The 26,031-nt window shown below is 52.8% G+C and overlaps 7 protein-coding genes across 7 annotated transcripts; 3 read left to right on the top strand and 4 right to left on the bottom strand.

Moving 5' to 3' along the window:
• Positions 1-291: 291 nt before the first annotated feature.
• N7498_009599 (Major facilitator superfamily domain general substrate transporter) lies at positions 292-2,222 on the bottom strand (the record flags this gene model as incomplete). Its single annotated transcript, XM_058456655.1, has 7 exons — positions 292-306; positions 361-438; positions 492-895; positions 952-1,101; positions 1,155-1,589; positions 1,646-1,723; positions 1,793-2,222. 7 exons carry the CDS (start codon positions 2,220-2,222, stop codon positions 292-294), a joined length of 1,590 nt encoding a protein of 529 aa, XP_058303554.1.
• Positions 2,223-2,890: 668 nt separating this feature from the next.
• N7498_009598 (transcription factor domain-containing protein) lies at positions 2,891-5,263 on the top strand (the record flags this gene model as incomplete). The annotated part of the gene is made up of 3 exons (XM_058456654.1): positions 2,891-2,972; positions 3,018-3,072; positions 3,124-5,263. 3 exons carry the CDS (start codon positions 2,891-2,893, stop codon positions 5,261-5,263), a joined length of 2,277 nt encoding a protein of 758 aa, XP_058303553.1.
• Positions 5,264-5,794: 531 nt separating this feature from the next.
• Positions 5,795-6,485, top strand: N7498_009597 (putative lactoylglutathione lyase (Glo1); the record flags this gene model as incomplete). Its single annotated transcript, XM_058456653.1, has 2 exons — positions 5,795-6,400; positions 6,447-6,485. 2 exons carry the CDS (start codon positions 5,795-5,797, stop codon positions 6,483-6,485), a joined length of 645 nt encoding a protein of 214 aa, XP_058303552.1.
• A 137-nt stretch (positions 6,486-6,622) lies between these two features.
• On the bottom strand, positions 6,623-8,949 carry N7498_009596 (CCCH zinc finger and RRM domain protein; the record flags this gene model as incomplete). The annotated part of the gene is made up of 5 exons (XM_058456652.1): positions 6,623-6,943; positions 6,993-7,978; positions 8,031-8,633; positions 8,689-8,807; positions 8,885-8,949. 5 exons carry the CDS (start codon positions 8,947-8,949, stop codon positions 6,623-6,625), a joined length of 2,094 nt encoding a protein of 697 aa, XP_058303551.1.
• A 617-nt stretch (positions 8,950-9,566) lies between these two features.
• N7498_009595 (elongation factor 2) lies at positions 9,567-12,588 on the bottom strand (the record flags this gene model as incomplete). The annotated part of the gene is made up of 4 exons (XM_058456651.1): positions 9,567-9,867; positions 9,932-12,363; positions 12,426-12,499; positions 12,581-12,588. 4 exons carry the CDS (start codon positions 12,586-12,588, stop codon positions 9,850-9,852), a joined length of 2,532 nt encoding a protein of 843 aa, XP_058303550.1. The 3' UTR covers positions 9,567-9,849.
• Positions 12,589-13,389: 801 nt separating this feature from the next.
• N7498_009594 (uncharacterized protein) lies at positions 13,390-23,151 on the bottom strand (the record flags this gene model as incomplete). Its single annotated transcript, XM_058456650.1, has 3 exons — positions 13,390-22,951; positions 23,005-23,040; positions 23,096-23,151. 3 exons carry the CDS (start codon positions 23,149-23,151, stop codon positions 13,390-13,392), a joined length of 9,654 nt encoding a protein of 3,217 aa, XP_058303549.1.
• A 176-nt stretch (positions 23,152-23,327) lies between these two features.
• Positions 23,328-25,671, top strand: N7498_009593 (OSTA/TMEM184 family protein; the record flags this gene model as incomplete). Its single annotated transcript, XM_058456649.1, has 7 exons — positions 23,328-23,561; positions 23,643-23,660; positions 23,719-23,772; positions 23,848-23,935; positions 24,044-25,027; positions 25,081-25,451; positions 25,527-25,671. Exons 1-7 carry the CDS (start codon positions 23,443-23,445, stop codon positions 25,669-25,671), a joined length of 1,779 nt encoding a protein of 592 aa, XP_058303548.1. The 5' UTR covers positions 23,328-23,442.
• Between the last annotated feature and the right edge of the window lie 360 nt (positions 25,672-26,031).

Genomic DNA, 26,031 nt, shown 5'->3' with positions numbered 1-26,031 from the left:
TCATTGTTGAAGCTTTGCATGCGCATTGAACTAGCTCTATACGAGTGTACACTACATAATGGAAGGCCTTCCGAGGTCCACGTTACTTTTCCCTGTGCTTACCCGGTGGCCTGGTGCCAGCTAAGATGGCCGTGTGGCACACGCTCCCATTACCCCTTTAAGAGTAGCTCAGGTGCTTGAACGGATCGATGAAACATAACCGAAAATACGCTTTGTATGCATTGTTCTATAAATTAGTCTATGTCTATGTGGATTCTATATTCATGCAATGATATTATTTTTTCACGTCATTTAATGTGCGAGCTCCTATCACGAAGTCAGTATATCAGATCCCAGTTCATCAATAAGAACAACACTTACACTCGCCATCTTGCTCCTTGCCCGAATCTTGGGTCCGTAGAAAGCCAGGACCCAGGGAACGAGAGTAAGAAGCGCGCCCTATACATATTGTAAGCGAATATCCAATCAAGAACGGGTTGAAAAAGACGTACAATACCACCCAAAAGACTGGATGCACCAGGGAAACCGAGGTTGTTAAACATCGCAGCCGTCACGAGTGGGAACACGCCACCGAGCAAGTTCCGGCAACAAGACTGCGCCGCAATTGCCGAACTGGCGTATCGGTGGTATGTGTCCGCCAGGTAGTTGAAAGTGGCCAGGTAGATCGAGAAGATGCCCATGGTCGCACAGCCGACGGCGATCGCTGGGACGATCCAGGGAATGGATGGGAAAGATGTCCAGCCGAACCAGAACAGACCAATGGGTAGTAGAATCGATTCGACGCAGACAAAGTAGAGACGTCCTTCGGCGGAAGACGAGAGCTTGCCGAAGTGAGCGACGATTTTCTCTTGCCAGATGCTGATGATGGTGATGATGATGACGCCGACACACATGGCTGGATATTTGGATTAGTTTATAGGTTCGAGGAGAGGAAATGGCTAGTTAGCTCACAGGTAAACACAGCGCCTGCCTGCTCAACGTTGAAGTCGTGGTTCTTTTTGAAGACAAGAGGCACTGAGCCGAATTGGAGGTAGAGAGTGGCCCAGCTAAAGGACACCCACAAAGAGAAGAAGAAGACAACGGGCTCGGTGAAAAGCATGTCTGTTGAGCATTAGCAATCGGTTCCCGCACATAGATTTCCCGGGGAAACTCACGGAAAGGTCGATACACCGAAATCTGAATCATAGTGGCCAAAGACGCCCGCTGCTCATCGCTCTTCACCTTCCATCGAATACGTCGGACACACTTCTCTTCGCCCGACTCTTCACTCGACAGGATGACGCCAAAGTGGCCGGCCTCTTCGAGCTTCTCGTAGTAGGTGTTCAACTTTTTGGCTTTGCGGCTCAACAGGACACTGCCACGAGTTTCTTTGAAGAAAATGAAAATGATAACGACGAAGACGGCAGATACAATGGCGTGCGAGTAGTAGACCCAGCGCCAGGTAGTGTGGGCGACGATAACTCCGGCGATCAAAGGTGCCAGACCCGTTCCGAAGAGGGCTGCACCGGAGAAGAGAGCCATCGGGGTGTTTCGGTCCTGTGCGTGGTAGATATCACTGATGACACCGCCCACCATGGTAGAAAAGGTAGCTGCATTCGCGTTAGACCCGGAAATATTCATATGAAGGAGGATTTGGGGAGCATACATGCACCAATACCCTGGAAGAAACGAGCGACCAACAGCCCGGCGAATGAATGTGTACCTCCGCATGCAACCAGCATCGCTATACCACGTTAGTAAGATCAAACCCCGTGGAAAGAGAGAGAGAGAGATAGAGAGCAATCCCACGCACCGACGAAAAGAATACCACTGGCAACAAAAATGGGTCTGCGTCCGTTGATTTCCGAGAAGGGAGCCAGAACCATGGGAGCCAGGGCGAATCCAACGCAGAAAATAGTGATGCTCAAGTTGTACACCACGTCGCTAATGCCCCATTCTTTGCATAACTCATCCGATGCCGGACTGACCTCTCCGGCAGAGTAACCAGCCAGCGCGGTCACCGCGCAAGAAATATAGGTCATCATGTCCTTGCGCCATTTGGGCCACAAAAACGGCGAAGTATATTTTTCCAAGCTCGGGGCATCAGGAGGCGCCGACTGACCGGGGCCCGGGGGTAGTGTAATGGACGGGGTCGGCAACGGCGTTTCTAGCTCGAGATAGCGATATTCGATATCCTGGGGCTCGGCTAGCGAACAGTCGGGGCTGAGTTCGCGATTGTCCATAGTGACGGGCACCGGTTTGGGAACCTCAAACGTCATCTATCCAACGTAGGCGACTCCCCTTCTTTTTGGGTATTTTAAGCCCTTTATAGGGCCGCTAGTTATTAACGCGTGGGCCTCAGACTCGAGAAAAATAGAAAAAATTGGAGAAATGATTCGGCATCTCCACCCGGAAGTATGGATGGATCCTTGATAGGGCTTCATCAGAGGGGGTATGTTTAAGGCTAGGGGCTTGGCCACTGTAGGGTGTGAGCCATCACATAATAAAGACGGCATTCTAGCCGAACCTGCCGTAGCTAGTTACGCCTTCCGACGACAGGTTTTGGCGTAGGCGTATGACAAATGCGAATGGGATCCTTGACCGTTTTGGGGAAAGGTTCTCCACTTTTCGAGATCTCCAATTTGGAGAAAAATCCGAGGTATCGAGATATTGGGGAAACCACAAAACCACCGAGGACCGATGATAACCTATGATACTGAAGTCCAAGAGTAATAATGATATCAAAGTTCCAGGACCCGTAGCCGAGTAGATTGTACATCTGGCCACCCCAGATCTAAAGGAGACGCACCGTCGCCGCACGATGCAAGCGGTGCCGGAGTCTCGCCCGTCCTCCCCGACATCTAATCGGTCGCCGTGGTTCAACGTCACACCACATCATGGGCTATGAGCGATGAGCAGCAAGCCCTATCAATGCCAGCGCTGCCCTCGGGCCTTTGCCCGCTTGGAGCATCTGCAGCGCCATGATCGATCTCGTACGTTTCTTTGGCCGATGTTGAGTCGCCACTAATCCGCTGCAGATACCAAGGAGAAACCGTTTGTCTGCGCGCAATGTCCCAAGGCCTTTACGCGCAAGTAAGCCACACCTCCAAATCTATCTCCTCGGCCATTCTAACAGCATTCCAGAGATCTCCTGGCTCGACATATACGGCTTACCCATCAGCCGGGGACCAGCCCCGCCAGCCAAAACACTCAGTCACCGTCCCCCGCTCATCCAGTCCCGGATGGCTTAGATGCCCTGGCGTCGGTGGTGGCCGATCATGCGCATCTAACTACGCTGTCGGGGAGCAATGACCAGTTTCCACCGCTGTCTGTACATCGTACACCAATGATGGGCGGCCAGATACCGAATCCTCAAACCCCATCTGCTGCGCCAACAACGCCCCTGCCGGAATCCGACTTTGGTTACTCACTGAGCGGTGTCCCACCGGGATCATTTGAAGGAAATGACTTTACTTCCTTCCTGGACAGTGTTCCCCTGCCCAGTCACCCTTTTTCTCCAGCCTTCCAGCCTCTTCCTCTTTTCCCATCGTTGCCATTTTCTCCAGCAACAGACTATGACCAGTCGGAGAGAGAACCACCGTCAGAGACCGCCACTGCTTCAACCCCATCAAGCTCTATTTTACCTCGACATGGCGCGCAATTGCCTTCTCTTCAGCCGGAAGGGTATCAGACCACCCTAAAGGCTCGGCAGCCAACGGGTTTCGTCCTGGTCACCGCTCAATGCCGGGACAAGCTACTTGATTCCTTGAGGTCATATTCCAACGTGGTACCTGACCCATCCCTCCCTTCACGGCATGCTCTATCTCGATGCCTAACGGGATATCTGACGGGATTCCACGATCACTATCCAATCTTTCACAAGCCGACTCTAGATGTCGAGTCCATAAGTCTTCCGCTTTTTATATCCATGGCATCACTTGGCGCACGTTACTGCCGGGAACCGGACACCAGCATGCGCCTCTATCAGGTCGCCAAGCCGGTCACTCTCGAGCATTTCCGGCGGGTCTTTCAGTCGGGGACCATGCCCGCGGCGAGTGCAGCACGAGACCTCGACATGCTGGAAACAATCCAGGCTCTCTTGATGCTCATATCTGTCTCTTCGTGGTTTATGAAAGACCCACCCTACCACGAAGCGATGTCAATAAGAAGCCTGATGGAAATGCTGATGCGAAAAGATGGTCTCAATCGCTTGCCTGAATACGACGGTTCTTGGGCTAGTTGGATCTGGCGCGAGCGTGTGAAACGTTTAAAACTCATCGTCTTCTGCTTCTTCAATATCCACACAATCGTATTTGACATCCCTCCCGTGATTCTCACGGAAGAGATGACGTTGGAACTACCTTGCACCGAAAAGGAGTGGCAAGCCCCCACCGCCGACTTATGGCAAGCTGCGCGCAACCAAAGTCCTGGCGAGCCAAAGTTCCAAGATGCACTCTCTTCACTGTTCTCGCCAAATAGTGGAATGGAGCAATTCTCTTCGCTCGGCGGCTACGTTCTCATCCACGCACTGCTACAGGACATCTGGCTCATGACCAAGGCAAATCGACTCGCTCTATCTCGATGCAACCGTTTCGGTTCATCCATCGCTCCGACACCCGATCTCATTGCCGTCGAACAAGCCCTGGAACGATGGTGCCAATGTTGGGAACGAAACCAGGAGTCATCGATTGACCCGCTGAGCCCACACGGGCCATTATCCTTTACATCCGCGGCCCTGCTTCGGCTAGCGTATATTCGGCTGAATGCCGACTGCGGGTCCACAAGACAGTTGCAGACGTGGGATTCCGTGCAAATAGCAACCAGTCTCAAAGACAACCTCCACGTTCTCCGCGGAGATCGACTCACCCGAGCAGCACTCCACTGCGCCCACGCCCTCAGCACCCCCGTTAAGCTAGGCATTGGATTCGTGGCCCACTCCCAGGTGGCGCTGTGGTCAAATCAGCATGCCCTATGCTCGCTTGAATGTGCTGTATTACTGGCTAAATGGCTCGAAGCAGTCACTGTCCCGCACCCAAGCCCCGGTTTGACGGAGCAGGAGACCCGCCTACGGGACTTTGTTCTGGAGATGGTTATGGAGGTCCAGCATGGCGTCTCGCGCGACTGGTTACTGGCTACAAATACCAGACTCAGTGCGGCAGTCACCCGCCTTTGGGCGCGCCTTTTCACGGCGGATTATATCTGGGATATGGTTAATCTGATCGGGCGGTCGTTGGACAGTTATGCCGATTTATTGGAGCAGAATACGTCGCCCGGGTATACTTAGTGCCGTATAACCGAATATAATCACATGAGATTCAGAAGGGGAACCTCGGAAAGGACCCCCGGAAGCATTAAATTATGAAGTCGTACGCGTGGATCTACCCCTGTGCCAAACCTGCCAGCCCTGTACGTTTGAGCACATGTTCAATCATGTAATGGGTGACTGACTCACTCGTGCGGCAACTCGCTCAGCTCCGGACACTCCAGCAACGTATGCTTGATCGTCTGATTTTCCGCAGAGTGACGATGCCCTATGAAGGTGGGCTGGATATGATTGTTCTTCGGTAGACTGACAGGATATAGTACAGTCTAGTATCTACCACGAACACCACCAAAAAGGCATCCATTTTTGTCGATTCACCTTGCTCCTCTGAAAGTTCTCGGTTCTGGAACCAGACCTCGATATCTCGATATCTCGCGACTTCAATGTATGAAATGGCCCCCGCAGTGGAGACCTGTAGTTCCCCTCTTTAGGACCCCCATTGCTCATCTACATCCCAGGGCTACAGTCTACAATATCCGGTGAACAGCAGCCATGGCAGACAATTCATTCGCATCAGTTCCACCCAACGAAGTAGGCGTCTTCGCTCCGGGCGGTCCAACACCATCCTTCAACCCACGCGCATCGCCAACAACAGCCGACTACCGCCTCAATCATATAGCACTCCGCATCAAAGACCCGGGCCGCTCCCTACACTTCTACGTGGATCTCTTAGGTATGCGAGTAGTCTTCTCCATGAACTCGGGCCCCTTCACGATCTACTACCTGGGCCACCCGCCACCAGAGACAAATCTAGATGAGTGGGCAAAAACCACCAGTGAGGTTCCCGTCATGACGCGGACGAGTGGTCTTTTGGAGCTTTATCATGTGCATGGGTCTGAGGATGGAGATGGGTCTGTGTCGACGGGCAATGTACCGCCTCATTTGGGCTTTGCGCATTTGGGATTCACGGTGCCGGATGTGGGCGTTGCGTTGGAGAGGTTGAAAGAGGCGGGGGTGAAGGTTTTGAAGGATGTTGGAGTTTGCACTAGAAAGTCGGTGCCGTTGTCGGAGTGGGAGGAGGAGAGAGGCGTTGGCTGGGGGCAAATTCATCCCAATTATGCATGGTTCTTTGAGAAGTTTGCGATGGTGGCTGATCCGGTGAGTTTGGGAAATGCGGAGGAGAGTCTCGCTGACTTTATATCAGGATGGGTACTCGGTGGAGTTGATCCCTCAAAATATCTAAGCTACGATATGATTACCCAAGTGGATATACAGGGACTGTCATGCAAGGTAATGAAACGGGATAAAGCATGCATTACATCCCAAGCTGTTGTCAAATGGCCTATACACAAGTTCAATGGTACATGAGTTTGGAAGTAATTACTCCATTCCCCAGTTATCATCCTCCGCAACGTCATAATCCATATCGCTGCGTGTCGGTGCCGGGACCGGTGCCTCGTTGGCCGGAGTCGAGTCCATGGCCATGTCCTGGTCCTCCTCGAAGCCGTTCTTGTCTGTTGATCCAGACGGGGGAAGAGTGACCGGTGGGTTGGGAAGCCATGAGAGTTGGACCTCGCCCACGGAGGGAATGTTCCAGGGCGAGAACATGAACTTCTCCGCTTGGTAGCGCTCCTTGAATGCCACGACCACAGAGTCGGGCTGGCCAGGGTTGGGCTCGATGGATTGGTATTCGGCAATACCCTGAGTCACGGTTAGCATATTTCGTTTTCTTCGCTCATTGATGACTTACAATCAAGTATTGGCGGAGCGCTTCATCCTTGTCCGAGTTGAGCTCCACGCCCGTTACTGCGACGCGGCGTGGTCGGTTGTCCAGACGCAGCACACTACCACGACCGCGAGGAGCAAATCCACCGCGGCCGCGATAGCCACCGCGGAATGAAGGATCGTATCCTCCACGTCCCCGGTAGGTGCCACGGCCCCGGTAGCCACCCCGACCGCGATAGCCCCCGCGCCCAGACTCGGCACTGGGGTCAATACCGAGGGTCTTGGCCTCTGCCTCGAGAGCAGCCAACTGCGCACGCAATTTCTTGGTCTCGTCGCTCACATTCTCATCCCCAGTGCCCTCCATAGATTGGTCTTCCGAATCTGCACCATTGCTCGACACTGCACCTCCAAGGCGCTGCAGCAGGCGAGCTTTTTCTTCCTGTTGCTTTTTCAGGAGTTCGTCGCGCTGGCGCTCGAGAGCCTGCTTGGCTTCTTCGGTCTCCTGGCGCTTTTTCATTTTTTCTTCGTAGGATTTCTGGGCTTCCTCTTGCTGCTTTTCAAACTCTTCAGGGTTAAATGCAGGGGCTTCAGGTCTCAACTGATGAGAGTCACCGTTGTTCTCATCATGCTTCGGTTTGTACCAGTAGACTTTGACAAAGCGGTTATCAAAGATCACCTTGGGGCTGGACCATGCCTGCTTGGCCTCGCCGAAATTTTCATACTTCACGAGTGCCAGCTTTTTGTACGGCTGCAAGGACACCTCAACGATGTTGCCGAACTGCGAGAAGAATTCGCGCACTGCCTCCTCCGAGAACTTCTCATCGGGGATCTGCTCGACCACAATCGTCGTTATTGACTGATCCTCGTTGGGTCCGGCTGACGAGAAGTCGGACCGGCCGCCTCGCCGTCCGCCGAAGGCACCGCGGCCACGGCCACGGCCACGATCACCACGGCCCCGGTCGCCGCGTCCTCGTCCACCTGAGTTCATCATTGCCGACTTGGGGTCATATTCTGGCAGATCAGTCAGTACATCGGCAAATAAAGACAGGAGGATCAGTCTTACCATCACTCCTTCCGGCTCCAGCTTCACCATGCTGGTAGGGACAGGCATCGCCCATGTAGCAGATACCTTGAGTATCGTAGAACGGACAACGCTGGTTGCTCACCTGCTCGGATCCAGGCTGACCCGGAGCGGGCATCCCTGGCATGGGCGGCATTCCGGGCATTTGGGGGAATCCCATCTGCTGCTGCATGGCCATCATCGCCGCCATCGGATCATTGGGGTCGAACTGCTGGAACCCAGGCATCATACCCGGGAATCCACCGGGGCCGTTGGGCGGGAACTGCTGACCACCTTGCGCATGACGGCCGCTTCCCATCCAATCGCCGCGAGCACCTCCACGGCCTCGTCGCGGGGTCTTGAAAGCCCGGTTCTGCGGGACGAGTTCACCTTGCTCCTGCTCGCCCTGGAATCCTTCATTGTAGGTTCGCTTCCGGTTATTGAAATCACCTCTAGGGCCAGTGGGGGCATTGATCGCCTGTTGGGTTGTGGGAATAGCTTGTGGGAAGTCTTGGGGAGGCTGCTGGAGCTGGGTCTGTGGCGGCGCTGCCCGAGCCTTCTTCGGGCCAAAAGAGTTGAAGAGTTCGTCAACAAAGGGGGCAGTGTCTGGTTTGTGTCAGCAAAGAGAAGAAGTGTGGCGAGATGGATAAGTCGAGCGCACTTTCGCGGAGGAAATCCTCCAGGTTTTCGACAGATGTTTGTCGGATTTCGTCGTCTGGTGCATCAGACCTAATGAGCGCAAGTACGTAGTCTGCAAGGACATCCGAATCCGCATCCGAACTGTGAGCAGAGCGAACGTAGATTAGCCGGTGCTTCCCTTTGGCAATGAGCTGCGATCGGGCGTCGCGTGGACTTACATGTCCTCGAGTTTCTTGACCACCCATTGCTTCACATCGTTGGCTTCATCTTCGGTGAAATGCATTGTGACAAGGATTTGGCGATCGCCAGGAACGAAGGTAAACGGAAGTCAAAAAGATTTGGCGTTCAAAGCGTCGCTAGTTGCAGGGATCCGGTGTTACTGCAAGGTGCGAGAGCTCGGCGACTCGGCGGTCGCAACGGGGTGTGGGTGTAATGAGGATAAAGGACCTCGAAACTGCCAGAGAATAAGAATCACTATGAATATTCAACTCCAGCCACGGCGCGAGATCGTGGTGGGCAAGTGAGTCGGGCAGCGCAGAATCCGCCGAAAACGCGAAGGCGCGATACCAGTCACGTGATGATACGGGAGGCTTGCAGGGTCCTTTGATTGTACATGCATGGGACATTTCTCTTCTTTGGTCTCTGTTGTCTATCTCGAAACAATGGGGTTGTCTATCTCGAAACAATGGGATCAGATGTCGTGGTTAGCAGGAAAGCTACCAGGAACTCGGTGTGAAAACATGCTGCACTATGGCTGTAGTCTGCCAAGTTACGTGTCGTTCACATCTCTACCAGATTGTCCCAGTAACGTCAACCGGTATCGAGCTGGCTGGTATAAATTACTCTACAGTGGGCTTACGGGAGCTGCAGCGCTGATCTAGTGTAACATGTATATTTACATGTACTTAGCTAGAAGGCAGCAAAACAAAACAAAACCCCAAAAAATCAAAACGATCATCAAACATCAAACTATAAAAACAGAAGCAACCGGGTAGCATCCAAGGTGCCCTGAACATCCCTTGGAGCTCCACACTTATCTAGAGTCGGCAATGACCGGAGCAAGCCCGTATCGATACGGGAGTAAAATTTTGGTTGAACCGCGAAGTTGTATTGAATTCATCAATCTCATAAAAAAAGATTCCATTTGACTGGCAGAAGAAAAATCTGGCAGGCCGTGACATTTTTACAGTCGGTCGTAGTACTGAAGAAAGAAGAGTTAGGAATTGAATCATGAAACAATAGATAACCGGAGTGTAGAAACTTACGTTCTCGTAACCGGGAACGACCTCCTTGAGACCCTTGCGCTTGCGCATCTCGATGATGACCTGTCCGGGCTTGGTGGTGGGATCCAGGGGCGAGCCACCAGGGAGAATAGCCCAGTGATCGAAGACGGACTGGGGGAAGGCCTGGCCACCGGTGGCGGAGCGCAGATCGGCAGGGAAACCGAAGGACTCGTTGACGGGGAGGTAAGCCTTGACCATGAACAGAGGAGTTCCGGGGCGCTGCTCCTCGGAATAGACGTGACCACGGCGGCGGGTGAGGACACCGTAGATACCACCCATAGCCTGCTCGGGAACCTGGATCTCGACGTTGAAGATGGGCTCCAGGACACCGGGGTCAGCCAGCATGGCAGCGGCGTACAGGACACGACGAGCAGTGGGGATGATCTGACCACCACCACGGTGAATGGCATCAGCGTGCAGGGTAACATCGAGGATGTTGAAGCGGACGGAACGCATGGGCTCCTCAGCAACGGGACCCTCACGGGTGGCCCACTGGAAACCGGAGACGACGGAATCCTTGATTTCGTTCAGGTACTGAACAGCCTTGGTCTGGTCAACCAGCAGGTTGGCACCGGTGGTGTCGGGACCGAAGCACCAAATCTTACGGGCATCGGTGACATCCCAGCCGTACTCGTCGGCGAGGACACGGGCACGAGCCTTGAAGTCGTCCTTGGGGCTGACCTTGCCAGCCTCAATGGCGAGGGAAACGTCCTCCTCCATGGGCTGGGCAGTCATGTACAGACGGTTGTGCTTGTTGGGCGACTTGGACAGGGCAGTCATGCTGGACGTGGCAGTGACGGTCTCACGGTAGGAGACGACGGGGTCGGAGATGCGGAGAGGAACACCAGCGTGGTCCTCCTCGAGATCCTTAAGACAAATCTCGAGGTGGAGCTCACCGGCACCAGCAACGACGTGCTCACCGGACTCGTTGATCATGGTCAGGACACAGGGGTCGGACTTGGACAGACGCTTGAGACCCTCGACCAGCTTGGGCAGATCCTGGGCGTTCTTGACCTCAACGGAGCGCTGCACAACGGGGGAGACGGAGAACTTCATGACCTTCATGTTGTGGGCGGTCTCGTCGGTGGTCAGGGTACCGGACTTGAGCAGGAACTGGTCAACACCGACCAGACCGACAATGTTACCGGCGGGGACATCCTCAATGGGCTCGACGAAGCGACCCATCATCAGAATAGTACGCTGGATGGCCTTGATGTACAGGTCCTCCTTCTTGCCGGGGGTGTAGTTGGGGCCCTGGATGCGGACCTTGACACCGGACTTGACGGTACCGGCGTAGACACGACCGAAGGCGTAGAAACGACCCTTATCGGAGGTGGGCACCATCTTGGAGACGTACAGCATCAGAGGGGCAGTGGGGTCACAGTCGCGGATACCAATGCAGGCACGGTCGTCCGTGGGACCCTCGTACAGAGTCTCGGCACGGTACTTCTGGGCAGTGACGGGGGAGGGCAGGTGGATACAGATCATCTCCAGCAGAGCGTCGGCAGCGGGCAGGAACTTGCGCATGACGAGCTTGAGGAGAGCCTTGCCCTCGAGGTCCTTCTCCTCGGTGGCGAGGGAGATCTCGAGCTTGTCAAGAAGGGTGGTGATCTCATCACGCTTGTTGTGGTTGACGGCAGCGAAGATCTTGAAGATGGGGTCCAGGATGAACTGGTTGAAGGCACGCTCAAGGGGCTTGCCGTCAGCCTCGCCCTTGTTGGTCCACTTCTTGGTCTTGGGGTTGAAGTAGTTGTCGCCCCACAGACGCTCAAGCATCTTCTTGCGGTCGACACCGAACTTCTTGGCGTACTTGACGGCGAACTGGCGGACAGTGAAGCACCAGCCGTGGAGACCGGAACCGAAGGCAATAGTACCTCTGTCGGGGTAAACCTGGACGTCACCGAGAGCCTTGTCGAAGTAGGTAGCGATGATGACGTTGACGGACTCGATGGTACGGGAGAAGGACTGGTACAGATCCTCCTTGGAGACCTGGAGCTCGAGCAGAGCACGGTCAACCTTGTTGATGCACAGAACGGGCTTGATGCGCTCGGTCAGGGCCTGACGCAGCACAGTCTCGGTCTGGACACAGACACCGGAGACACAGTCGACGACGACCAGGGCACCGTCAGTGACACGGAGGGCAGCAGTGACCTCGGACGAGAAATCAACGTGACCGGGGGAATCGATCAGGTTGATCAGGAACTCGGAACCATCAACAGCCTGGGGGATCTCCTTCAGGTCCTCGGGGTCGGGGAACTTGGCGTAGAGGGAGATGGCAGTGGACTTGATGGTAATGCAACGGTCCTGCTCATCGGGACGGGTGTCCATGAAACGGGCCTCACCGGCCTTGGCAGCAGAAATGATACCGGCACGCTGGACCAGGGAGTCGGAGAGGGTGGACTTTCCGTGATCGACTATTGGGAGAACATGCGTCAGCTACCAGCTCGTTCAGATCGGAACGGCGAGAGATGCTTACCGTGAGCAATGACGGACATGTTACGGATGTTAGCCCGACGGTCCATCAGTTGACGGATCTCCTCAATGGTGAAGCTGTAGCAGACATTGTTAGCCAAATGATTCCCAAGCCGAGAGATGAATTTTTTTTTTCATCGAGGCAGAGCGAGGACGTACTTAACCATCTTGACGGTTTTTTCCTCAGATAAGCCCTAGAGGCGGGGGTTTGATTTTTTTGAGAAAGAAAGAAGCAAGACCACAGACAGATGATCAAAACCGAGCAAATAACTCGATGGTGATCAAACGATGCCTATGTGCAACTGCTCCTGCGGAAAGGGGATGGGGAGGGGAGAAGAGAAGAAGGTGGGAGGGGGGGAAAAGTGGGAGAAAAAAAAGCAGGCGAAAGTGGGGACGCTTTTTTTGCCCCGCCCGGTTTTGTGCGTTTACACTACCATTACTTACTGGCTCGCACACACCCTCGCGGCTTATTCTATTTGCGAGCTACTACTGCCCGTATTCTACTATGCTTCTTTTGCTTTGAAATCCCATTCGAAAAGTATCTATTGACTCATTCTGGAGGCATCCATGGTTCTCCGGCCTGTGCACTTGAGCTGTCGGAGCTCGTAATCGAACCGCGTCTGCAACGAGCAGCGGAACCCGGGCAGTGGAAAACCTTGCCGGGCAGGTCCTAGTTGCTCCTCATTGCCCCTAGTCTTTCCTAGCAGCACTCAACGTTACCCAGGAGATGAAAACGCTGAAACGAGTGCAACCAATCAGCCCCACCACTCACCGCCTGCGCGGGGGCTGTGGATTAATAATGCGCGAGATCTTTCCTACATCTACCGGAGGTTGCAAGGTCCCTTACCTCGTGGTTGAAGGGTCAGAGAAGTATGAATATGAAAATGAATCTATGTCATTATACAGACACTGCCAACGGCCCCGGTGTCTTATGTCCAATGTGCCCAAAAACGCCATATAGTAATGCATCACGATCCCAGGATCGTCCCGTACGCATCCTCCACCTCTTTTGCAATCTCCAACAGAGTCACAATAATGATCTGATGCGTGACATTGGGCAGCTTATCCCGCTGCAACCCAATCCATTCCAGTGGCGGTGTTGCCTCGCCCATGTCCCGCAGCTGTGGCGTCTCGATCACCGGTGGCTCCAGCGCCGTGTAGGTGTATTTCGATTGCGGCACGTTGACCACTGCCGTGATCTTCTCTTGCTGTTCAGAGCCCTCGCCACCGCCCTCGCTGCTGCTGCCGGGACCGCCAGTAATACGCACGGCTGACGGCGGCAAAGGCTTGCCGAGTCGGGACGCTAGGGCGCGCGAGTGCGTCTCCCACATGTCCCGAATGAAACTGATACGCGAATAGTTCCAACCCACATCCACTTTGCCTTCGAAGGTACTGCGGAAGATGTAGTCGATCTGTTTGGTGCCGGGCGCCTGCCAGGTTTCCATGCATGCCACGAGTCGTGGCACCTTGAGAATAGTACCGCCGCGGGAGCCGGCTGCTCGTTGGGCGATCTCGTCCACGGACAGGTCTTCAAGTTGAGCAGAGGCGAGGCGATTGATGCCAGACAAGGCAACGCGTAGTTGACCCAGAGTGAGTCCCAATGCGCTATGAATCTTGTTCGATTCGAGCGAGACGGAAAATCTTGCCTGGGCATCGTAGGCCTCCATCTTGAAGATCTGATTGTCAAAAAACGAGCTCGGGAACACTCCAAGATTGACATGACGGATGTTCACGACCACACCCGTGTGCAGTGAGATAGGAGTTCTTTCCGACTCTTCGTCCTTCTTTGCGAGATTCTTGGTACGGGCCTCGATCCGATCTGGGAGAGTAGTGGATTTGCGACGGAGATACCGCTCGACCTCCCGCAGTGACGCCTCATACGCTGCTTGTTTGTCTTGAACCAGGCGTTGCCAAGCTTGGAAGAGTGCCAGGGCTTGGGATGCTGTCAAGGAAGTACAGAAAACCTGGACTTCGTCACCTTGCAAGATACTGAATAGTCGCTCGCTTGCCTTCCCGGAAGCCTCGCGGACGTTGTACATAAGGAAGTCAAACATGGCAATATGAGCGACCAAGAACGGCTGGTAGTCGAACGAAACCTTGGCCTGGAGATGATGGAATGCGACCGAGGCCTGGATAAGTGGCGTGTGCCAGACTTCTCGGATCTCCTCCGGCCATTTGATGGATGTGCGAACCTTGAGAGTCCGTAGCTCGACCACACCACTCATGCGGCCCTTGCTTTCGATACCAACACTGTCGAAGTTGATACACATGCTTTCCTCACTATCCGATGTCTTGTTGGATGACATCCATAGGTTATTGATGGCAAATTGTGCCTTGCCTAGCGTAGAACCCAAGTCAAGCTGAATCTCTAGCTTCTCAATGGCGATGGTGGTGTTCCAAGGGAACGCCGAGGCAGCAGCAACCTGGTGGTATCGCTGCACGATGTAGGGTTGTTGTGCGTCCGGCTGCTCCGGCTGAGGCTTCGAGTTCGTGCGCGGCTCATCGCTGGATGGAATCCAGATCTCCTGGAATAGCAGTGAATCTTGCACCTGCTTGGCGTTCAACGAGACTTTCATCGGGCTCACCCGCAGAATAGCCGACATGCCGCTTGTTCGACCAAGATGCTTGCTATTCATCAGCGACAAGACCATAGACTTGACTTCGAAGCTTGCTGTGGATTCGTTGGAGTACACATGCTTGACTGAGGCCTCCAGGCTGTTGAATGCCAGGGAGAGGGCAAGGAAGCGGCCCTGTTCAGTTGACTGCACTGTATTGACGGTCACGTACACACTCTCGAATCTTGCCGTAGCTGCCACTCTGGCGATGGGCTGGCAACTGAGACTAAATTCCTGCTTGTAGAACAATAATCCAAGGTTCACCTTGCAGCGTCCAAGAATGGAATTTGGATCGGGAGCGCTAAATGCATTATCTTGCATTAGCATTTGTGACTGTAGCTTTGCCGTGGTAGATGGCCGTCGAGATCTCCCTTGCTGCTGAGTCGGTGGCTGGCTCTGTTGCTCGCTCTGTTGCTGCTCTCCCATGATCTCCTTGACTGTAGCGGTCATTTGTTTGACCAAAGGAACAAGAGTCGGGTATAAGACGTTTGTGGATGGATCAACCTTTAGCTCTGCGTTGAGAGCCGGGTCATCGTTACCATTTTCTTCGAAATGAACCTTCAGAGCCACTCCCGGTGCGCGTAAAGTCGCCGTAGTGGCCGAGTCCCCTTGTACATATTGACCATACTTCGCTTCCGAAAGCCGGTTACCTTTCATCCCAGCTGTCAGTAAAGTTTGGGAATTGTGCTGTTGCTTTCCTTGGAGCGTGACAGTAGCACCCGCAAAGTCAACGTCCACGAGAACAGATCGAAGTCGTCTTTTGCCAAAGAGACTACGATCCTTGGTGGTGTCATCGAGCGATGGCTTCGTTGCCCAGGCTGCCTTGCCCTTCCTTAAAGCCTCAGTGGCGGATGCAATCGAGTTCCGAATCATGTTGGCTGGAAGAATGAATTCAGATGTCGCACGAATGTCCAGTGACTTTCCAGCTGCCTGGAAGGCGAGCCATAGCTCTTTTCCACTTGAGTAATATGCGACATTGAAGACCAGTTCGGGCATGAGAGCAGAGTTGAGTGAGCGTTTCTTCCTGTCTGCACGGAATGGAACCATTTGTAGCTTCATATCCTCGATGCGCAGTTTTGCCGCGTTCTTCTTTTTATTAGACAGCTCGACTTGGTGGATCGAGAATACCAGGTCCTCAGGTTGGCGACCAGAGCCACTAGATAGTGGTGTTGACATGTTCCATGCAATTTGGATGTCTCGGAACTGCAAAGAGTACAAGGAATTCAAGAAGGGCTGTGTCGATGCCGCATCATCCTCCACATGAATTTGAGGGATGTCAGAGGAAGAGATGACTGTGTCATTGTGATTGCGGCGTCGGAGTTTCCGGAGACGTTCGACTTCGTGCGACAAGTCCAATGTTTTGATGCGTTCCTGGGTATAGACAGCAATGTCCACTACTAATGCAGCGGTTTCGGCAAAGAGGTCAACATCGAATTGGTCACTGGTGAAATGGAAGGCACGCATCACTTCCCCATTCTCGCGAACAGTCGAGTTTCCTAGTAGTTTGATACCTGCAGTAAAGCCGCCGTAGGAAGTGGCCTTTGTTCTCTCCTGTCTTCGCAACTCAAACTTGATTTGAGAAGCATCGATACTGAATTCCGGGTAGTCCATTGAATAGCCTCGATCCAGACCATTCTGGAGCCGCATTTGCATCATCCCGAGGCTGAATATCATTTCCGCAGAGTAGTCCTTGCTGTTCAAACCAGGTGCGACGGCGTGAATCTCGAATCCAACCATTGTCAGGCGGGACTTGTAAAGAATCACTGTATCATCCAAGGGCGGTTTGGGTTCCGCCTTGGTCTGCTGCGACGAGAGCACATCGCCCAGGTGAGACTGTAGAACATCGACGTTTTGTTTCAAATCTGACAGAAGGTGGGAAACATCGGGTCCTGTCAAAACGGCTAAAAGACTTCGCACGGCGCTGGCCTCCAGACGAATGACTTCAATCGTCATGTCGACTTCAAGCTCTTTGCGGCCAGACTGGACATTCGCAAGGATCCGGCCATTCGTAGGAGGAATTTCAAGGATCGAGAGGGCATTGTATCTGTCGCCCTCGCCAGATATGAACATGTGTGAATTTTTCTTCAGATCAAAGTCAACCTCAATCTTGGATGCTTCAGCAGGCATGACCGACATCCGGGCTACCTCGCCAGAAACGAGATAGGTCAAGGACGGTAGAAGGCTAAAGCTCAGGCGATAGTCGTTCAAAAACATTGCAACGTTGATGTTGTCACTAATAGGCTTCTTAGACACCGGGGCTTGGACGGGTTCAAATTTCGGCATCTTCACAGTGTCCATGAGCTGTCGGATGTATCTGACTTCGTCCTCGATCACACGATCTGCGGTATGTGCCAGGCTAACAGGGTCCTCTTTCATGTCATAGCGGAGCCTTTGGCACGAGCCAGCAACCTTCCAGTCACGTTTGCACTCCAGTTCATCCCCATCAGAGACGAGCGAGAAGTAAAGGTACGGATCGGCAATTCTCGACAGCATGAGACTTCTGGACTGACTCAAAAGTTCTGATGAGCAGGCTTCAGCACTAAACAAGAGAGCGAGACTTTCGTGATTTGTTTTTTTGGTGTTATGAGAGCTGTGCACAACCGAGCTTCGCAGAGACCTCGAAATTAAGGCGAGCTTCACATTGATGGCATCGAGAGTGATGGATCCAAAATCCGTGCCGAACACGATCTGCAATTCCGTTGACTTTTTGTCTCCAGTGGTGGGTGCGGCTTCAGCTGATGAAGATTTCAGCGTGACGGTCGACATGACTTTCGTTACTCCCTCGACAAGATCCAAAATCTCCCATCGCAAGCGAAGAGCTGCCGAGGCACAGTAGGATTGCAACGTAACAACCTTCTTGCACTTCTCCTTGTCATCCTCTTGGAAGGTCTTGTTCGGCATAATAGAGGTTACAGTCGACAAATTCTCGACTATGAAGTCACTTTCCCGTGGGCCGGGGTCCAAAGAGAACCTGAATGTTTTCACTGTGCATGACAGAGACACCGATGGCTCCGGAGTTGCGGGCTGAGGCTCGGAGAATGACCAAATTTTGCGCATAACATAGCTCTTTTCGACGTGGGCGAGATCCCACGCCCGCCATTGATCGAAACCAGTCAATACTGTTGACTTAGCATCAGGTGGCAATGGGATGTTGTCGCCCAAGCATTTTCGTTCGAGCTCCCTCTTGTGGTGGACTGGCAAGCTCGTGTATATATGGCGAATGCGAGAAATGATCTTCCACGAATCGTGTTGCCGCAAGTGGGCCGAGGCAACTCTTAGCACGTAGGAGATGCGCGCCAGGAAAATTGGATCAGGAATGTCAGAAGCTGACTGTGTGGTGAAGTAGATAAGGTATCGCAAGCGCCGTCTGCTCAAAGCTGACACATGTTGGAAAGCCGAAGCAACGGAGTCAAACATCATGGTAGCTCGACGGACAAGGAAAGCCAAGCGTTCCACTGACCTTGCGGAGGTCACAGTACTGATATGCCGCATCTGAAGATGGGAGCGAATGTTGGAAGCCGTGACTAGCCAAAAGTTCAGGTCACGCAGATCGCAATTGAAAACAGCTTTCTCCTGGAAGGCATCGGTCCGGCTACCCTCGACGGAGACCGACAGGCGATCGGCCGCGGCATGAGCCGTGATGCCTTGGTTGAGACCTTCAAGTAGATCTCCTTTTTGTCTTTGCACTCGTTTCTGAAACTCTGCCCATAGACGGTAAATTCCAATGGAATATTCATCTCGAAACTCAATCTGCCTATTTTCTGGCGACTCAGAGACATCAAACATCCGCAACTGGATGAATGGGATGCGAATCGCAACGGCCATGGCCTTCTTGGGCTGATTCATGGACTTGTCATAGCCAATAATATCCGATATCACGTCCTTCTGCAACGAATCGATGATTTGAACTGGGTGCTTCGGCTCAAGCCCCTCCAACAGAGAAGCCAAGCTGAGAAGGAACCTTGGGGTACAGAACCCCTTAATGCCCAGCGGCAATTCCAAAGCGAGGTTAGTGTATGATGTTTGATCATCCTCAAATGTCAGGAATATTGACTTCTGGCTGATTTCGGCATCATGATCTTTTCCAGTGGTGTCATCGTCGTTGGGTGGCGACGGAAGCTCAGACGTGTCCAGACAAAGCTTGTGATATGAGAATTGTGGCAGAATCCAAGGGTTGGAATCTCTGATTGCAGCAGATGAATACGGGCCTGCCTTGGAGCGGCCAAAGCTCTCGCTATCCTTCAATCGGCTGGCTGTTAAGGTGGACCAGCTTGTATCCCGTCTTGGCGGAACAGGTCTTGACTTTTGTTCCGAGCTTGACAACGGACGAGGGGCGCTATCGTTGGCGCACGATTTGTGGCTTTTGAAGCTCGAGGTTTCTGAGTGTACAAAAAAGCTTTTCGCGCTTCCGGCTGCCTGGGCACCTGAAAATCCTCGGTAGGACGGGGTGTTACCCAGCCGCCTATGTATAGGCTCTGGCATTGATGGTATCGCCATCGTCGGAGGTGCGACATTGTCACCGCCCACCAAGGATGATGTCGGTCCTACCTCTTCCCAGTCAAAAAGTAACCATTGTGATCGATGTGTCCGCTGGTCATGGACTTTAATGTGCTCCTGCTGGAGGCGTCGGTGCTCAGCGATATCGTGCTTACGCAAAGCCATCTTCAGACCTATGGTCAAGCGCACAAGGCCCAGGGGTGCAACGGTCTTTTTAGGAGATCGTAAGGCCTGAGCCACTGACTGGCGGTCAACTGCGGCAATCGAGATGTCGGGCACCAGCAGGCTCATGCGTTTCGAAAATTTGGAGTTTGCCCAGTCATTGAAGTTGGTCGACAACTGTTTAGTGCTCAAAATAATGGCAACTTGGTCCAGGATCACGGAGATGTGAATGTAGCTGATCTTGGCTCTCAGGAATGTCACATCATAGAGAACAGGCGGGAAGAGTGGTGGCAGCGCATTTTCGTCGTTATCAAACGAGAAATCGAAGCTCTTCAGACTGGATGCCAGACATGACAGAAACTCTGTGGTGCATTCACCTAAAATTCTTCCCACGTCGAAATCCCAATTACAAACGTAAGTCGGCTCTGAAGGCGGCAATCCGAAAAGGCGATGTCCATAAACGTCGATGCCGTCAATGAACAACTGGGTGCCAGAGATGGTTGATGACCCATCCGGTTGGGTTGATTGCAAGTCCAACTTAAGTGGGCTGACTGAAAATTGCATATCCATGTAGTAATTGGTGAAGCGCAGATCGATGTTGATTGTGGTGGCAGAAAGCCTGGAGCATTTCATGTTATCATAAATGCTCTCAGGGAGCATAACGCACGGGTTGTCCACGGTGACATGGACTAGGACATCCATGTCATTGGATTTCCTGTTTGGATTGATGCCAGTGGGGTTTGACGGTTGCTCCCCCGCGTAGGCCATCTCCTGGTACTCCTCCAAGGTTTTGAAATGCATATCATCACCAAAGTAGTTTTCCTTAACGGCCATGAAACTCTTGATCAAAAACCCGTAAAGGTACAACCGAGGTGAAGATCCATTGATGTTCAGCACAAGGGTATCGATCAAGTCTGGTGCTGTGGAAGAGAAGTAGTTGTATGATCCATCGATGAAAAGCTCTTCGAGAGTAGCCATGGATTTTCCTGGAAGGAAAGTATGCAATGTGTCCCATGCAGGAGTCAGATAATCCACACCACCATCCTCCAAGTTGACCTTGAACTCCACTGCATTCTGGTTGGGTTGAAATTTGTTCAATGGGATCATCACATTCGATGTCAGCTGCTTGCCCTTGATGACAATGAAACGGTTATCTTCGAGATCAGAAGGATTGCTGATAATGTTTCCATCGTTCACATTCACGAATAATTGGAGGTTAGAGAAGGAGAGATCGATGTTGTAAATGAAGGGCACAAAGGTGTAATACTCGGATGGTGGACCCGAGGCCCAATCGCTCACCAGATCAGTCAGAAGAAAGATGTGGTCGCGCAAGATGAAGAGCTCAAGACTGTGGCTGTAAACGGAAAAGCTCCATGATCGGAGACTGTTCCAACAGATCGGGTTGGACAAGTCACAGGTTACCAGCTGTCGCGGACATTGCCATAGTAAACCGTGATTCACACTGGACGACAGCCTAGATTCGCGCAAGTCAAGGGATAGCTCATTCCGAAACCCAGAGCTCGAAGCTACCATATCCATGGCATAATTGATAGTGGAGTCGGGGCCAACAGCGAGAGAAAGCCATCCAAACGGCCGAAGATCGGATCCAATGTGCGCTTTTTCGGCATCTTTCGCCCGTGAATTTTTCCTTTCCTTTTGCCGTCTTGCCCCGCAGGATCCTCGGATAGCATCTGCGCGTCCTTTCCACGTCCAATCCTTAGACTGCTCCCGAGTCGGAATGCGAAGTGTGAGCTCTTTGTTGACTTCAATGCGCAATTTGAAGGATGTACTTTGTCTGAGAACACCTGGTGCCAATTGCTCTGCAGGTCCGGAGCTTCGATAAAAGTTGGGGAAGAAGGTGTTTTGCAATCCGACCCGCTCCCTGTCAGTCCATGGTCCGTAATTGATGGATCCCCCGTTGAGCTTGATATCCATGCCCCATTCTGGAGGAAGAGCATTGTTGATGTTGTTTCCCTTTTCCCGGGTAGACTGAGCAGAGGCCAGGTGCTGCGGGACTACCCGTCCTGGAATGTCCCAATAGTATGTCAAATCTAAGGCTGGGCTGTCGAGGATGGTGGAGAACCTAGCATATTCAACTGAGTTCCATTCTTCATGGTCATCCTCATGATCTTCGTCCAAATATCGAGACAGGCCAGTCCAACGAACTTCGGGAAACTCTGCCTCGCTTCTTGGCATACTGCTAGCCTGTCCGTTGACCTGAAATGACTCCACAGATGTTTGGAAGTAAGGAACCAGGTCGCGAATACTGTGCCACATTTTGCGCTTGTGCACCTTGTGCTTCAAAGGGAGCATTTTTCGCTTGGATGAATCTTCATGCTCTTGCTCTGCGCCCAGCAATTTCGCAGTTGCAATCTGGTTTTGCTTGAAATCAGGGTTTGGTCGCATCTGAATTACCGGATGCTTGAACTTTAACGAAAAGAGTTGTCGATACAAGTCCATAGGACCTGCATTGCAGGCGGCAATAGTTCCCGCTGCGCGATCAAATGTCGCCGTCAAGACAGATCGAGTATTCTCATTGCCAATCACAATGGCCCCCTTGTTGCAGTCAAGCTTCACAGGAAGGAGCTCAAGCATACTTGACACTGGATCGGAGAGCTCAGCATCGCGCAGTTCAGTATTTCGCGATCCGAAAGCTTCCCGTTCACTGGGGCTGTGATCCGAAAGAGTATCGAACGTCGATTTGGTCCGGTGGAGATTTGGTTGTGCTTCAGTCGGGGAGGCCGGCTGGAATATGCCGCCCCCAGTGTTGCCGTCCTTGTAGCCGAAACCAGCAAGAATACTATCATAGGCCGGAGACCGGTTGTAGATAAACCATTCCAAGCCGTAAGCCTTGATTGATATCCGGCATGGCAGCTCGATTGTCTTCTCTACTCCACCCTGCTCCTCAACGCTGTCGTTCCTGCTAGTTGCACCTGTGCGTTCGCCATGGACGGAGTCGTTGCGTCCCTTTCCAGACGTATCCGGTCGACCAGTCTCATGTTGTATGCCCGAAAGGTTTGTGCGCTCAACCTTGCGCTTCCAATACCGCCATGTTATGAACCCTCCGTGGATGAAGATTGTCTCGTTCGCACCATGGTACCGAATCCCCTTGAAGAATATTCGTCCACCAAGAAGGGAGACCTGCAAGGAATTTATGTCGACGTAAACGCGGTAATAATGCCAGGTGTATGCTCTGATCGCGTAGGAGAGGAGCGTCGCGAACAGTCGGTTGAAATAGAACAGGAAGAATACAGCACTTTGCGTCGTATGAGCCACAGAAATGTATTGTAAATCTCCAGGGGTACTTACAGAATACAGGAAACAATAAGCTCCAGGAGAAAGAACCTAAAAAGACCTCATTAAGCAACCCAAGCTATGGGAAGGCAAGGGTTCAACAAACCAATTGAAGCTTGGATCCGGCGTCAGGTAAGAGGCCGTCAAGCTTGTACTGGCCATTGCTCCGTGAATCCGCCAGCTGGCGCAAGCATGTTCGACGCGGCAAACTCGCGAGGAACGAGCCCGAGATAAGCAGAGCCGTCGCAGTGGGAAGTTGATGGCGCGAATGCGAAATGCGGGCGTTGGGCGGTGTCACGAGATGATCGTCATCGGCAACACGCCTCCTTCTTGCAATAATTTCCAAGCTTGTTTCTGTGAGCTCCGCCCCCCACCTCGCAGTTAGTCGACCATGTTCTGCGTCTCCGCGAAATGACTTGGTGCTCCTAATAACGCGGCTCTCCAAACCCGCGAATGTCCTCTCCCGCCATCATGAAGGGCCCTTCTGGCGGAGGCACTGGCTCGAGCCTGGCTCGCGCGATCATTATCACCTCTGGCGTCTCATCTCTCGTGTCGTCACTGCTGTCTCTATTGTACGCGTTATGCCCCTTGATTTCCGCATTAATTTGTTTTTGTACTCGGCTCTTGAGCTAACAGTCTACTTTGACTTACAGGTCCATATGGCTACAAACGTACGAGCTTCATGCACGACACTGGGCTGTCCCACAGCTACTAACTAAGATTCTGTAGTAAAAATTACCGAAAACCATTACTCCAGCGCTATGTCGTCCGTATACTGTTGATGTGAGTGTTGGATGGCAGCCTAGAGCTCAGGGGCTCGACAACCGAAAGAGACAAGGCAGTGCTGATTGTGATCAGGGTGCCGATATATGCGGCTTCATCATGGACCAGTATCGTGTCGTTAAAGGCGGCTCAGTTCCTGGACCCGATCCGCGACATTTACGAGGTACTAGGTGTGATTCAGAGCGAGACAGAGCCAAGGCTGACGGAGTTTTGCGCAGGCGTTCACCATTTACACGTTCTTCCATTTGCTGATTAACTTCCTTGGGGGGAGCGAGCAGTTATCATCATGGCCCATGGCCGACCTCCGGTGTCTCATGCATGGCCACTCAACCACTTCCTACCTAAGATCGATATCTCCGACCCACACACCTTCCTTGCCGTCAAGCGCGGCATTCTCCAGTATGCCTGGTTGAAACCCATTCTGGCGCTGGTTTCCATTGTGATGAAGGCTACCGACACATATCAGGAAGGATATCTGGGTCTCAGCTCGGGCTACCTTTGGACGAGCATTGTGTACAACATCAGTGTCACGCTGAGTCTGTACTCTCTTGCCATGTTTTGGGTATGCCTGCACGACGATCTCATGCCGTTCCGCCCTGTTCCAAAATTCCTGTGTGTCAAACTCATCATTTTCGCATCGTACTGGCAAGGTTTCTTCCTGTCCATTCTGCAGTGGTTGGGAGCTTTGGGTAACGGTGTCGCCGGGTACACTCCAGACAACCTCGCTGCTGCGATCCAGGACGCGCTCATCTGTTATGAGATGCCCATTTTTGCAGTTGCGCACTGGTATGCATTCTCATGGCACGACTATGCAGACCCGACCATCTCGGCGGCACGGTTGCCGGTGAAGTTTGCGCTGCGGGATGCCTTCGGGCCTAGAGATCTGGTGGAAGACACGAGGATGACCATACGGGGGGAAAATTATCAGTATCGAATCTTCGACTCGGGCGATAACATCATTGCACACGAAGACTCCGGTTCTCGGGTCAAACGGGTGATGGATGGGATGCGCTATGAGCGAGGAGGAAAAGGGAAATACTGGATCCCCAAGCCTGGAGAGAACAGTAAAACCGGTGAAGCCAACAGCCGAACCCCGCTCCTATCAGGAGGCGATTCCAGCCACCGCAGCCGAAGTGAACGAAGTGCCAGTTCAACCGAGAGATTCCGGACTTACAGTGAGATTGAAATCTCGCTAGACGACGAAGATGAAGGATTGTTCACCAAAGCGCGGGCGCTGGAGTTTGGCGACTGGAACGTACGTGGATCGCTTCGCTGCTACTAGAGATTCCGATGCTGACAACCGAATAGTATCCAGTGATCACAGCCAATGAAGTCCCAAGAGATCAGCGACTGCACACTAACAGGAGCAGGAGCTATCAGGGCTCGAATAATACCGAAGGCGATGTGAAAAAGTCCCGCTCGCACCGAAAGGGTCGGGCATCGGGCAGCGAAAGCCGACGAAATCACAACACGAGTTCCAACAAGTCTAGAAGCTCAGACGCGCCGCGTCCCTTGCAGCGAAACGCCAGCTCCACCAGCTCACACAACTCGCACAGCACCCGTCGCGACCAGCTAGTCGATCTCGTGGTGGAGGATGTGGAGGCTGAAGAGGAAGACCGAGCTCAAACACAGAGGGAGACTGGCTCCGCGTGGGCGGCAGGCGAACCCCGGCATTTCTCGTAAGTAGCCCGTCAGCCCCATCTATTGGTTCACAAGTATACTGTAGTTGAGTTGACCCCGTCCTCATTTGCCAGGAGACCATCAGGACAACCAATCGAAGAAGAGAGCGGGTCCGAACCCACCGGGGAATCCCCAGCTGAGGGCATTCCAGACGAACGTCGTTCTTCTAGGCCATGGGCCTATGGTGGCTTGGAAGAGGATAATGTTTGGAACAGATAGGGTTTATAGTGTACTGATGAGATGATTGACACCATGGCCTAAATTTCGGGGATGCATATCGTAGCGTTGTCCCTTTTCACTCTCCTCCATACAACCGTCATATGGAAACGCGGCATGAAACGGATACATGTGGGCACAATAATGGCATTTTCCTTGGGGCCGAAACAGGGCCAATGCAGCATTCTTTTTACGCGCCCGACCCGTGGGTCCCCCACATGTAAGTATAGCCAAAGCTCAACGATAAGCAAAGTTGTGACAGATCCACCATCAATCAACGAATGAGACCCCACACTCGGCTCCGCGGGAACGATCATCATCGCCTCCGCATGGTGATGGTGTGTGTGTGACCAGGGTAATTTG

The sequence above is a fragment of the Penicillium cinerascens genome (assembly GCF_028974065.1).
Source record: "Penicillium cinerascens strain IBT 15544 chromosome Unknown scaffold_4_segment0_segment1, whole genome shotgun sequence".
Taxonomy (NCBI): domain Eukaryota; kingdom Fungi; phylum Ascomycota; class Eurotiomycetes; order Eurotiales; family Aspergillaceae; genus Penicillium; species Penicillium cinerascens.
This window is presented reverse-complemented; position numbering and strand designations above follow the sequence as displayed.